The sequence below is a fragment of the Carcharhinus amblyrhynchos genome, chromosome 14, assembly GCF_965287045.1.
Source record: "Carcharhinus amblyrhynchos chromosome 14, sCarAmb.v2.hapA, whole genome shotgun sequence".
NCBI classification, from domain to species: domain Eukaryota; kingdom Metazoa; phylum Chordata; class Chondrichthyes; order Carcharhiniformes; family Carcharhinidae; genus Carcharhinus; species Carcharhinus amblyrhynchos.
Window position 1 is genome coordinate 71468667 of NC_137337.1, and position 14674 is coordinate 71483340.

The following is a 14674-nucleotide window of genomic DNA, read 5'->3' on the forward strand; positions in this document are numbered from 1 at the left end:
TGGTTACCAGAAACAGAACCGTGGTTAATTGGGCTTTCAGCCACTCGGAACGCATTGCAAATAACGTCAAAGAGTTGGAATGTGTTCAGGATAATTCCGCAATAGTTGGAACTTTCAACGTCTTTTATGAAGATATATATTTTTTCACATTTAGCCACGGAGTATCTACAAAAGGGACAGTGTCTCTTTAAAGAGTGAGCTCATTGCAAAGAGTCAAAGCTTATTCACACTGTAGACATTACATACTTATTGGGCCAGGTCACACTGGAAACATAACGGTGCGTTAATGGAGCACCCCATTATTTATGCACAAATTAGTCAGCGAGTTCAAATAAGGGGTAAAACAGCGAATTACAAATCTCCAGAACATTTTCAAGCCAAGTTTATTTGTTAGTGTCACAAATTGGCTTATATTAACACTGCAATGAAGTTGTTGTGAAATGCCCCGAGTCCACACAGAGAGAACATGCAAACTCCACACAGGCAGCGGCCCAAGGCCGGGAATCAAACCCGGGTCCCTGGCGCTGTGAAGCAGCAGTGCTAACCACTGTGCCACCTCGAAGGTGTCCTGTTTGTTCGTGTTTGCAGAACTAACTTCTGACCCTTTAGCTGCATTACGCGTTAATTATCTCAACGCTGGATGTAAAGGGCGGAATTTTCTGGCTTCTTCTTTCCTTTCTGACAGTCCAAAGATATGCGGGTTTAGATTGGTTGGCTATGTTAGATTGACCCGAGTATCAGGGGGAATTAGCAGGGTAAATATGAAGGGTTACAGGAGTAGGGCCTGGGTGGGATGGTGGTCAGTGCAGACTTGATGGCCCGAATGGCCTCCTTCTGCACTGTAGGGATTCTATGCTTCTTCCTAACTCTAGGGGTAGCACCATGGCACAGTGGTTAGCACTGCTGCCTCACCGTGCCAAGGACCTGGGTTCGATTCCCGGCTTGGATCGCTGTCTGTGTGGAGTTTGCATGTTCTCCCCGTGTCTGTGTGGGTTTCCTCCAGGTGCTCCGGTTTCCTCCTACAGTCCGAAAGACATGCTAGTTGGACGCGTTGGCCGTGCTAAATTCTCCCTCAGTGTACCCGAACAGGAGTGTGGTTACTAGGGGATTTTCACAATAACTTCACTGCAGTGTTAATGTAAGCCTACTTGTGATGCTAATTAAATAAACTTTAAACTTTGTTTTCCCCTCTGTCTTTATCCAATATTTCTTCTCGTTCTATCTCCCTCTCTCTCTTGGTGTGTGCTTTAACACCCAAAATGGGTTGAGGTGTTAAAAGTATTCAAATCTCACTTACATGTTCAAGGAGCAAGGACTGGGGAGCCGTCTGCTCCCAGGAGGTGAGTTGATGATTTAAAATACTTTAAATCAGACTTACAGTTCACAAAGAACTGCCAGGTTCCCCAGAACGGTGCAGCTGAAGGGAGTGGCACATTGATTCAAAGAACAGTACAGCACAGGAACAGGCCCTTCAGCCCTCTAAGCCTGCGTTGAAGAGGATAAATACATTCCCTTCCACCCACCCCTGCCCCAACTCCGTCCCCTCCCCAGATACGAAGACTCGCTTTGTCAGGCATCGGACCCATTCCCCTAACCCCCCCCCCCACCACCCAAGGTCGCCACACTTCACTGTCCACTTTTATCTCCCCTTTCAACCAGGAGACATCCTTGCCTCACTCACCCACCCAGCCGAATTTAATATTCCCACCCGGGTTACGCTCATCAATCGGAGATCCGATCGGGAAGCCCGTGAGGCTGCCGTGAGGGAGTCATAGAGGTTTACAGCATGGAAACAGGCCCTTCGGCCCAACTTGTCCATGCTGCCCTTTCGTTTTAAAACCCATAAGCTCACCCCAATTGCCCACATTTGGCCCACATCCCTCTATAACCATCTTATCCATCTAACTATCTAAACGTGTTTTAAAATATTGCACCTGCCTCTACGACTATTTCTGGCAGCTTATTCCAGACACTCACCACCCTCTGTGAGAAAAAATTGTCCCTCTGGACACTTTTGTATCTCTCCCTTCTCATCTTAAACTATGCCCTCTAGTTTTAAGACCTTTAGGAAAAGATATTGACCACCTAGCTGATCTGTGACCCTCATTATTTTATAGACCTCTATAAGATCACCCCTCAGCCTCCTACGCTCCAGAGAAAAAAGTCCCAGTCTATCCAGCCTCTCCGGAGGCTGGACCAAAGTAAGTGTCTGTTGGGTCGTAGAGGCACACAGCACAGAAAGAGGCCCTGATTGATCATCCAGCTTAGCTGGACGGCATGCGGCTGTGGCCAAATCTCCAGCAACTCACTCATTCGCTCAGTGCAAAAAAAAACAATAACGGAAAGCAGCTGAGGGAAAAAGGGAACTTGGCTTTCACCTCACTGTGCAGGGGGAGAGGGAGGGAGTGATCTGATGTGATTTCCCACGGACAAGTTAAAAAAGGTCTTTAACACGCCTTGGCCATGGAAGGGGCGGCGGAGAACCCCAAACGAGCCATGGAATATCGGGCGGCACGGTAGCACAGTGGTTAGCACTGCTGCTTCACAGCTCCAGGGTCCTGGGTTCGATTCCTGGCTTGGGTCACTGTCTGTGTGGAGTTTGCACGTTCTCCCTGTATCTGTGTGAGTTTCCTCCGGGTGCTCTGGTTTCCTCCCACAGTCCAATGATGTGCGGGTTAGGTTGATTGGCCGTGCTAAAAGTTGCCTCTTACAGTCCTGAGATGTGTAGGTTAGAGGGGTTAGTGGGTAAGTGTGTGGAGGTGGGGCCTGGGTGGGATTGTGTTCGGTGCAGACTCGATGGGCCGAATGGCCTCTTTCTGCACTGTGGGGTTTCTATGATTCTCTAATTTCTTATTTAAACAATGCCCTTTATCACTACATCTTCACAGTATAATCAACATACTATTAATATTAGGCACTTCAGTGACCAGCGTCCGGTCTTTCTTGGGATTTAGGATCCCACGGTTGGAAATCCCACCAATCAGAGATCAGCAGTGCTCCTGTATCCGTCAGCAGGACCACGAGCGGGTTAAGGCTCGACCTTGGCCATTTATCTGAGTCTGGCCTCCTCCATTGAAGGAATGTCCGTCTCCCTCCGGTTCCATCCAGTGGGCAGGATCCGCATTGGGAAGACTAAATCCAGCCCTATGTGTTTAACTGAACCTTTATTGTTGCCCATGGGTCATGGAGTGGAGCCTAACTGCTCCAGCAGCCTACTCAAAGATGTATAGGTCAGGTAGATTGGCCATGCTAAATTGACCCTTAGTGTCCCAAGATGTGCAAATTAGATGGATTACCCGTGGTAAATTAGTGGGATTATGAGGATAAACTGGCAGTAAGGTATTCAATTAAGCAGAGTCAGTGCAGACTTGATGGGCTGAATGGCCTCCTTCTGCACAGTAGGAATTCTATGATTTCCTTCCCTAAAAGGCATTAGTGAACCAGATAGGACTTTTACAACAAATGATGATAGTTTCATGGTCACTATCACTGAGACTAGCTTTTAATTCCGGATTTTAATTGAATTTAAATTCCGCCAGCCCCCCGAGGTGGGATTTGAACCCGGGTCCCCAAAGTATTGTTTGGGTCCCGAGATTGCTAGTCCAATGACATTCCCACTATGCCACTATCTGCTTTGCATAGCAGAAAGCCGCAGGGTTTTGTATGAATCTTCTTTTGTAGAGTTTAACAATATATTAAAGGAAAAAGATTCCAGTGTAATATAATTGGGACACATAATTGGGTTGCTATTCTTAACCTGCACTCTCACTGTACGTTACAGTTCATCATCACAAAACAGGGGACACCACAATGTAGAAGAATCTGCACCAACTCTCTGACAGATAATCTTACCTAGGCCCTCTCACACACCCAGTCCCCATACCCCACACATTTCCCATGGCTAATCCATCCAACCTACACGTCTTGAGACACAAAGGGGCAATTTACCATGGCTAATTTATCTAACCTGTACATCTTGGGACATGAAGGGGCAATTCAGCTTGGCCAGTCCACCGAAACTCACACCTTGGGACAGTAAGGGGCAATTTAGCATGGCCAATTCACCTAACCGGCAGATTTGCGGCAGGAAACTGGAGCACCCAGAGGAAACCCACACAGACATGGGGAGAACATGCAAACTCCACACGGACAGTCGCCCAAAGCCGGAATTGAATCCGCATCCCTGGCACTGGGAGGCAGCAGTGCTAACCACTGTGCCACCGTGTCGTCTGGAAGGGTCACAGTGGTTACAATATACTAAACACAAGAATGGCCCAGCTTTAGTTGGGAAAATGTAAACCTTTTTGAAGACACAACATGGTATAGAGTTTGACTTTGTGCAAAAGTTAACGCAGGCAATGTTACCCATTTTACACGAATGTTCTAAACGTCACAATTATCCCATCTGTATCCGTTGCTTTCACATGCCTTAATCTTAAAAATGAACTGCCTGAATTCTGCTGCTGTTATTTTGGAGAAGGATAGGAATTCCTTCCTGTCTTCTCTTTTCCTGATGGATCAACATTTTCTGGGGTAGAGATCCATAGGTCCCAGTGGCCTGCCATTTCAGGATGTCATAGAGTCATAGAGCTTACACCATGGAAACAGGCCCTTCCACCCAACTTGTCCATGCTGCCCAGTTTTTACCACTAAGTATTTGGCCCACATCCCTTGACACCAATCTCACCCAAGTAACTGCTTTTTAAAAGACAAAATTGTACCAGCGTCTACTACTACCTCTGGCAGCTCATTCCAGACACTCACCACCCTCTGTGTGAAGAAATTGCCCCTCTGGACCCTTTTGTACCTCTCACCTCTCACCTTAAACCTATGTCCTCTAGTTTTAGACTCCTCTACCTTTAGGGAAAGATGTTGACTATCTACCTTATCTATGCCCCTCATTATTTTATAGACCTTTATAAGATCATCCCTCAGCCTCCTATGGCATAGAGAAAAAGTCCCAGTCTTTGTAAGTTATACCATCAAGTCCCGATAGCATTCTAGTAAATCTTTACTGCATTCTTTCTAGTTTAATAATACCCTTTCTATAGTAGGGTGACCAGAATTGAACACAGTATTCCAAGTGTGGTCTTACCAATGTCTTGTACAACTTCAACAAGACGTCCCAACTCCTGTATTCAATGTTCTGACCAATGAATCCAAGCGTTCCATCTTCACTACCCTGTCCACCTGTGACTCCACTTTCAAGGAGCTTTGAACCTGCACCCCTAGATCTCTTTATTTTATAACTCTCCCCAAGACCCTACTGTTAAAATAAAAGCAAATCACTGCGGATGCTGGAATCTGAAACCAAAAGAGAAAATGCTGGAAAATCTCAGCAGGTCAGGCAGCGTCTGTAAGGAGAGAAAAGAGCTGCTGTTTCGAGTCCAGATGACTGTTTGACAAAGCTTACTACTATTATCAGCTATCTACTACTACCCTATTATTAATTGCATTAGTCCTGTCCTGGTTCAATCTATCAAAATGCATCACCTCACATTTATTTAAATTAAACTCCATCTGCCAATCATCAGTCCACTTGGCCAATTGACCAAGATCCCATTGCAATCTGAGATAACTTTCTTCACTGTCCACTACACCACCAATCTTGGTGTCATCTGCAAACTTGCTAACCATGCCTCCTATATTTTCATCATTAATATAAATAACAAATAAGAGTGGACCCATCTCCAATCCCTGAGGCACACCGCTGGTCACAGGCCTCCAGTTTGAATAATAATGCTCTATAACCACCCTCCGACTTCTGTCACCAAACCAATTTTGTATCCAATTGGCTACCTCACCCTGGATCCCGTGAGATTTAACCTTATACAACAACCTACCATGCAGTACCTTGTCAAAGGCCTTGCTGAAGTCCATGTCAACTACACCAACTGCCCTCATCTATCTTCTTGGTTACCCCTTCAGAAAACTCAATCAAATTCGTGAGACATGATTTTCTACTCAGAAAGCCACGCTGACTGTCCCTAATCAGTCCTTGCTTTTTGAAACGCCTATAGATCCTGTCTCTCAGAATACCTTCTGACAACTTACCCACTACAAATGTTAGGCTCACCAGCCTGTTGTTCCCAGGCTTTTCCCTGCAGCCCTTCTTAAGACACAACATTTGCCACCCTCCAATCTTCAGGCTCTCATCTGTGACTATCAATATTCAAATATCTCAACTGGGGAACCTACAATTTTCTCCCTACCCTCCACAATGTCCTGGGATACACTTCATTAGGTCCCAGAGGTTTATCTACCTTGATGCACTTTACGACTTCCAGCATCTCCTTCTCTGCAAGATGTACACTCCTCAAGACATCACCATTTATTTCCCCAAGTTCCCTAACATCCATGTCATTCTCAACAGTAAATACTGATGAGAAATATTCATTTTGGATCTCACCTGTCTCTTGTGGATCTGCACATAGATAACCTTGTTGACCCTCAAGAGGCCCTATTCTCTCCCTAGTTACCCTTTTGGGCTTTATGTATTTGTAGAAGTCTTGACAATGCCGACAGTCCTGACCATAGGGATGTGCAACAAAGCCTCAACCCATTCCTGGGTGAACAGTGAAACACTCTTGCTGATTTCCCCACCATCCTGAGGCCAGGATAAAAAATGGCAATTGTAAGCTTCCTACCAGAGTCCCAGTGCCCAGCTGCCTGATCTGTCCAAGAGGGAAGGAAATGAAAGATTGTTTTTAAAAAGTTTAATTATTAGAGACACAAGTAGGCTTACATTAACACTGCAATGAAGTTACTGTGAAAATCCCCTAGGTGCCACACTCTGGCACCTGTTCGGGTACACTAAGGGAGAATTTAGCACGGTCAATGCACCTAACCAGCACGTCTTTTGGAGGAAAACTGGAGCACCCGGAGGAAACCCACGTCGATATGGGGAGAACATGCAAACTTCACACAGACATTGACCCAAGGCAGGAAGCGGACCTGGATCCCTGGCACTGTGAAGCGGCACTGCCAACCACAGTGACACCGTGCCGCCCCAAATTGGCCCCCACTGTGGCACTACATGTCAATTTCAAGTAATCCCAGACCAGTTAATGCGCAGATTACATCCAGATTAAAGCACTGTCTGACTTGTCCCAAACCTTGGAACAATTGGGTCTGTTTTCCCCAAGTAGATTTTTTTTCTTTTTATCTCATCAGCTCCCCCCCCCCCCCCCCTTTAAATCAGCTTCCTAATTTGGTGGCAATTTGGCGTTGAATGCGCTGTGGGATAGAGCCCACTGGGAGGAGTGGGGGGGGTGTCACTCGAGTCCGTCCAAATTCATTTTACATCGAGCCCCTATTGTCAGCAGAGAGAGAGAGAGAGAGGAGACTTTCAGAGCTCGGTCCCAGAGGTGAAGGGATAATGTTCTAACCCTGAGTGTCACCCAGTCTCTCTCCATTTATGCTGTTTCATAAAAGACTTTTGTGATGCAGCATTTTTCTCACTGGCTCCCTCGCCATTGGAGCCGCTGTTGGGAAAGCACTTCAAGCTTCTCATGCTGAGATATAACAATGCTGAAGAATGAAGCTACTCTCACTTTGTACCCAGCCTCAATACTCAGCTTTGTTAGAGTGGCCGGCTCCAAACTTTTGGAGCTCCCCTGCCTCGTTGTAACAAAGCAGCACAATCCATTCCAGTACTGTCAGCCCTTTTTTTTTTGCTTTTTAACATCACCACAAACCACTTGATACAACAGTATTTCCATCACGCAACCAAAGCATGCGGCACAGCAGACAGTCTGGAAGGACGGTTCTTAGCAACCCAGGTCTTAGTCCAAATGAGATATCTTATTCCGTCACAAGGGAATGCGCACTACTACTCACATTACACACAAGGAGGAACATGCACGCACAAACGTCCAAAGGTGTGACGGTTAGGTTGGTTGGCCGTGCTAAGGTTGCCCCTTAGTGCCCTGAGATGCATAAGTTAGAGGGATTAGCGGGTAAATACGTAGGAATATAGGGGTAGGACCTGGGTAGGATTGTGGTCAGTACATACTCAATGGGCCAAATGGCCTCTTTCTGCACTGTAGGGTTTCTATGATTCTTCTATGATTCAAGCGTATATGCATATACATACTTGTACTTACACACTCATACGGGGTGATACGGTGGCACAGTGGTTAGCACTGCTGCCTCACAGCGCCAGGGACCTGGGTTCAATTCCCAGCCTCATTTATCTCTCTGTGTGGAGTTTGCACATTCTCCCCATGTCTGCATGGGTTTCCTCCAGGTGCTCCGGTTCCCTCCCACACTCCAAAAATGTGCGGGTTAGGTTGATTGGCCATGCTAAATTGCCCCTTAGTGTCAGGGGGACTAATAGGGTAAATGTGTGGGGTTGTGGGAATAGCGCCTGGGTGAGATTGTGGTCAGTGCTGACTCGATGGGCTGAATGGCCTCCTTCTGCACTGTAGGAATTCGATGCTCACTGCTCATGCACACATTCACATGTATATTCTCACATATACACACGTTCACATGCACACGCATTCACATATACATCGGAACTCCCAGGCCTCGCCCGCCACGGGATCGCTGCAGGCAAGGGACGGACAATGGAAATGTCCATTGTCCTCAGGTGGGAATTTACAGTCTCGCTCGAGCAAGGCCATAAAGTCCCACATGTACACGTAAACTCACATATACACAGTCACATGCTCATACACACACTCACAATGATATTCCCATCCACACGCTCATACACACATTACAAACCAGTCAGCCTAACATCTATGACAGAGCAAATGTTAGAAGCTTATTATTAAAGATATTATAGCTGGGCTCGTAGGAAAAAACAAGGCAATCAGGCAGAGTCTACATGGTTTTGTGAAAGGGAAATCATGTTGAATCACCTTATTAAAGTTCTTTGAAGGGATCACATGGAATGGATGGGTTGGTTTGTGAGGAAAGGTTGGAGAGATTAGGTTTGTATCCACTGGAGTTTAGAAGAGTAAGAGACGATGTGACCAAAATCTTTATAAATACGAGGTGGTGCACTTTGGTAGATTGAACCAGGGTAGGACTTAGTCAGTAAATGGTAGGGCATCGGGGAGAGTTACAGAACAAAGAAATCTAAAGGTACGGTGCATAGCTCCTTGAAAGTGGAGACACAGGTGGACAGAGTGGTGAAGAAGGCATTCAGCATGCTTGGTTTCATTGGTCAGAACATTAAATACAGGAGTTGGGACGTCTTGTTGAAGTTGTACAAGACATTGATAAGGGCACACTTGGAATACTGTGTGCAGTTCTGATCACCCTATTATAGAAAGGATATTATTAAACTAGAAAGAGTGCAGAAGAGATTTACTAGAATGCTACTGGGACTTGATGGTTTGAGTTATAAAGAGAGGCTGGATAGACTGGGACTTTTTCCCCTGGAGCGCAGGAGGTTTAGGGGTGATTTTATAGATGTCTATAAAATAATGAGGGGCATAGATCAGCTAGATAGTCAATATCTTTTCCCAAAAGTAGGGGAGTCTAAAACTAGGGGGCACAGGTTTAAGATGAGAGATACAAAAGGGTCCAGAGGGGCAATCTTTTCACACAGAGGGCAGTGAGTGCCTGGGACAAGCTGCCAGTGATTCCAAATAAACCTGTTGGACTTTAACCCTACATCCTATGCCCATGCTAATGAAGGCAAGCATTGTGTATGCCTTCTTCACCATCCTATCTACCTACGCTGCCACTTTCAGGGATCTGTGGACTTGTACACCAAGGTCCCCTTGTTCCTCAGTACTCCCTAGGGATCCACCATTCATAGTGTACAATGCCTTATTAAACCTCCCAAAATGCATCACCTCACACTTAGCAGGATTAATTTCCATCTGCCGTTACTCTGCCCAATTTACCAGCTGATCAGTATCAGTCTGTATCCTCAAACTATCCTCCTTGTCAACAACACCACCAATTTTCATGCCATCTGCAAGCTTCCTAATTGTCCCTCCTACATTCACATCCAAGTTGTTAATGTTATAGCAGAAAGGAATCCCACAACATCAGCTTAAAGTCCAACAAGTTTTACCTGTTTTAACCCCAGTCCAATGCCGGCATCTCCACATCAATGTTATAGCGTACAGCAAGGATCCCAGCACCATCCCAGCAATACACCGCTGGCCACAGGCTTCCAAACACACAAGCAACCCTCCATCACCCTCAAAATAGCCAGGACAGTCAATGTGATTGTCACTTGCCAGCACGGGGATGGGACCCATGACCTTGGCAGCACGCTCTAACCATCTGAGCTAACCGGCTCTTGACAGAGAGACAAAGAACTAGATGTAGCAATCTCCGAGAGTCTGTCAAGAACTGGAGCAGCCGCAAATGGCACTGGCTCCAGCTCACGATTTAGCCATTCGGCGCAGTTTTGATTCCCCATGGGGAATCCTCCGCCGATCCTTATTGGAATAATTCACCTTCAGCCTCACTATCTCAATCAAGCTTTCTCAGCCTCACACCCAAGCGTGTGTTCTCCAACTCTGAGCTCCAGGCCATCACTTAGTTCCAAACATTAACCCCATTCTCTGGCACTCCCTTCCTAAACCCCTTAACCTTATCACTTCATCTTGGCGTGGGGGGAAGACAGGGGAGAACTCAGGATATTGAATTTGATGATCAGCCATGATCAAAATGAATGGCGGAGCAGGCTCGAGGGGCCGAATGGCCTTATCCTGCTTCTCGTTTCTGTGTCGATGCCCTGTGTCTGCGCCTTGGCCGCAGCGAGTTATCTCCGCAACTTTCCCTCCCAGCTCAGGCACTCACCGGGTGGAGGTTCCAGGGATCGGGCGTCCAATGTCCACCAGGACACACCAGCAGTATCCGGTCGACTGGTGGCACTGCACGGGCTTGTACAATCCTGCCCCAGCACACTCGGGAATGAAGATGCCATCTCGGGAGGACTGTCGGGTCTCCTCCAAAGCCAGCTGCCTCTCTTGGTCGCAGGAGGGTTTCTCTAATTGGAAGGAAGAGAGAGAGAGAGAAAATTTACTTTGCTTTTTCACCCTGAATCCCAGGGACTTAATCCTATTTGGATTTATGGCCAAATAGCTTTCATATCTGACTAATTTAATTTTTATCCCTTCCAAAGGTTACAACATTTTGTTGGCGTATACACGGTGTTTTGGATCTGAAAAAAATGGGTTCATTGTTGTACTGTGACATAGTTCATGGAGACTTGCTGTAATGTGCATATCAGGTCCAACAGCAGAAACGAGAGGCAGAAATATGAGCTCTCTCTTTCCAGCTGTACTGGGCAATTAGCTCCAACTAATGTCAATCTCAACGCTTTTTTATATAAATACAGGAATCCATTTGCCTTGCCCAGGGTTCGGCTCAGAAATTACCGCCGCAGCGTTAATTAGAAACAGTTTAAAAGGGCATCCCAGAAACACGTCCGCCCAGGTTTCTCTGGAGGAAGGTGGGCCCCCCCTTTGCAGGGGCAGACTGGATAGCGCAAGTCTTAGGTTTTAAAAATCTGTGCCTGCTGAAAGGGAGAATGTCGGGATGGGGCAGCAAGGATTCTGGTCCACACCGGCACAAGCTGTGATTCTCCTTAATCGGTGCGATTATAGAATCATAGAATCCCTACAGTATAGAGGAGTCCATTCAGCCCATCAAATCCGCACCAACAGCAATACCGCCCAGGCCCTATCCCCATAACCCCACATATTCCCAACCAGCCTCTCATCCATTGACTCTGTCTACACTTCCCGCTGCAAAGCAGCCGGCATAATTAAGGACCCCACACACCCCGGACGTTCTCTCTTCCACCTTCTTCCATTGGGAAAAAGATACAAAAGTCTGAGGTCATGTACCAACCGACTCAAGAACAGCTTCTTCCCTGCTGCTGTCAGACTTTTGAATGGATCTACCTCGCATCAAGTTGATCTTTCTCTACACCCTCGCTATGGCTATAACACCCTCTCCTTTCCTTCTCTATGAACAATATGCATTGTCTGTATAACACGAAGAAACAATACTTTTTACTGTATGTTAATACGTGTGACAATAATAAATCAAATTAAAATATTTACCCCACTAATCTACACATCCCGGGACACTGAGGGGCAATTTAGAACGGCCAATCAACCTAACCCACACATCTTTGGACTGTGGGAGGGAGCCAGAGCACCCAGAGGAAACCCATGCAGACACGGGGAGAATGTGCAAACTCCACACAGACAGTGACCCAAGCCAGGAATTGAACTCACTGTGAGGCAGCAGTGCTAACCACTGTGCCACCGTGCCAACTGAGGGCTTGAGAAAAGAACAGAGAAAGAGGGCCACATCACTAGTAATTGACTGGTGCGCATTCAGTACAGTAGGAGCCATGGTTGTAATTGTTAATTGTTATGCCACAATATTCTGTGAGGTTCCAGGGGCCGTGATTAAACCTCCACGATTTACAGCTCCCCCATGGTAACAGAAGCCACATAAAGCACTCCTTTCACAGATAAACTACCCTTTTCAATAAAAACATTGGCGGGCTTCCAAAGGAAGTGTTGTAAACTGGGAGGGGATCTATTTAATTGCTGCTCCCTGATTAATTATGCATTTTTAATTTGACAGGCAGAAGGAGAACCACTCTGGGGGCCTCATTCATGTGGTGTGAATGGAAGCAGAAGGGCCGACATTGGTTCAGGGATCTCCGCTTTTTTTATTCATTCATGGGATATGGGCGTCACTGGCTGGCCAACATTTATTGCCCATCCCTAGTTGCCTGAGGGCAGTTGAGAGTCAACCACATTGCTGTAGATCTGGGGATTTATTGCCCACCCCTAGTTGCCCTTGGAGGGCAGTTGAGAGTCAACAACGTTGCTGTGGCTTTGGAGTCAGATGTAGGCCAGATCAGATAAGGACGGCAGATTTCCTTCCCTAAAGGACATCTTCTGACAATCGACAATGCTTTCATGGTCACCAGTAGATTTTTAATTCCAGGAGACCGCTGTGTGGGACTCTGGAGGAAAAAAATCTCGGGACATTAAAAAAGATCATTTTTAAACAATGGCATGGGTTGGCAGAAGGGTGGATGTGTTAGCTGTCTAGTCGGCTGGAGTGTGGGGACAAGTCATGGGGCGAAATCTCCAGGGGTACGTCTCATCACAGTTGGCAACCAAAATGTGAACACAAATGGGCACAAAAAATTATCCCCGTAAATCCATGCATTTACCCTAGCTAATCCCCCTAACACCAAGGGGCAATTCAGCATGGCCAATCCACCTAACTCACACATCTTTAGAAATGATATGGAGTTGCCAGTGTTAGATTGGGGTGGGCAGAGTAAATGGTCTCACAACACCAGGTTAAAGTCCAACAGGTTTATTTGGTAGCACGAGCTTTCGGAGCGCTGCTATATGTGCCCTGTTTGTGAAACAAATCCTGCACTCACCTGACGAAGGGGCAGTGCTCCAAAAGCTCGTGCTACCAAATAAACCTTGGATTTAACCTGGTGTTGTGAGGCTACTTACTGCATCTTTAGAAACTAAGGGGCAATTTAGCACGGCCAATCCACCTGACCTGCATATTTTTGGTGTGTGGGAGGAAACCGGAGCACCCAGAGGAAACCCACGCAGACATGGGGAGAACATGCAAACTCCACACAGACAGTGACTCAAGCCAGGAATTGAACCCGGATCCCTGGCGCTGGGAGGCAGCAGGGCTAACCATTGTGCTGCTGTGCCGTCCTAATCCAGGTTTAAAATTCTAAACTCAAAGCAAACTACTGCAGATGTCAGTGATCTGAAATAAAGGAAGAATTGGAAAACTCAGCTAGAGTGGCAGCATTGTGGACAGAGAAACACATTTAGCAACATGACTCTTCGAAGAAGACCACACACAATATGATTGAATATTCTCTCCCCACAGGGGCTGCCAAAAGTGTTATGCTTTTCCTGCACTTTCCATTTTTATATCAATTAAAAAGTCTCTCAGGCATCTCCAAGATTTCTCAAGAGACAAACACTTGCTCCCTCCTGCATCCTTCCCCAGCAATAGCATAAGAAACCATGGAAAAGTGAGAGCTCGGAAGGAGGCCATTTGGCCCATCTTGTTCATGGCCCTGAGAGCGTGGCAACTGGGAGATTTTCACAGTAACTTTTAATGTAAGCCTACTTGTGACTAATAAAAAAAATACAGCACTTAAGGTGCAGATCCAGGTACTTTTTAAATTGGTATAGGGTCTCCGCCTCAACCACCAACTCAGGCAACGAACTCCCGACAGCCACCACCCTCTGTATAAAAAAGGTTCTTCCTCGCATCCCCTCTACCTCTCTCAAAACCTTGAGTCTTCTAATTATAGCCTTTTTGCCTTTATTCTTTTATGAGATGTTGGCATAGCTGGCTGGGGCAACATTTGTTGACCGATCTCCCTTCATGTCAGTGGCTTGTTGGGACTTTTCAGGAGCAATTAAGCATTAACCACATTGCTGTGGCTCTGGAGTCATATGTAGGCCAGACTGGGTAAGGATGGCAGATTTCCTTCCCTATAGGGCATTAGTGAACCAGATGGGTTTTTCCAACAATCAACAATTGTTTCATCGTCATCAGCAGATTCTTAATTCCGGATTTTTTTTTATTGAATTCAAATTCCACCATCTGCCGTGGCGCGATTCAAACCCGGGTCCCCAGAACATGAGCTGACTTTCTGGATTAATAACCTATCGAT

At 46.4% G+C, this 14674-nt stretch overlaps 1 protein-coding gene across 2 annotated transcripts in view; it reads right to left on the bottom strand.

The window, feature by feature from the left end:
* The window catches only part of smoc1 (SPARC related modular calcium binding 1), a 203566-nt gene that overhangs the window by 89402 nt on the left and 99490 nt on the right, over nt 1-14674 (bottom strand). For both annotated transcript variants that reach the window (XM_080203062.1, XM_080203061.1), the window contains exon 8: nt 10774-10963. In XM_080203062.1, the coding sequence (XP_080059188.1) occupies nt 10774-10963 (190 nt within the window). The remainder of the gene's footprint in view (nt 1-10773; nt 10964-14674) is intronic.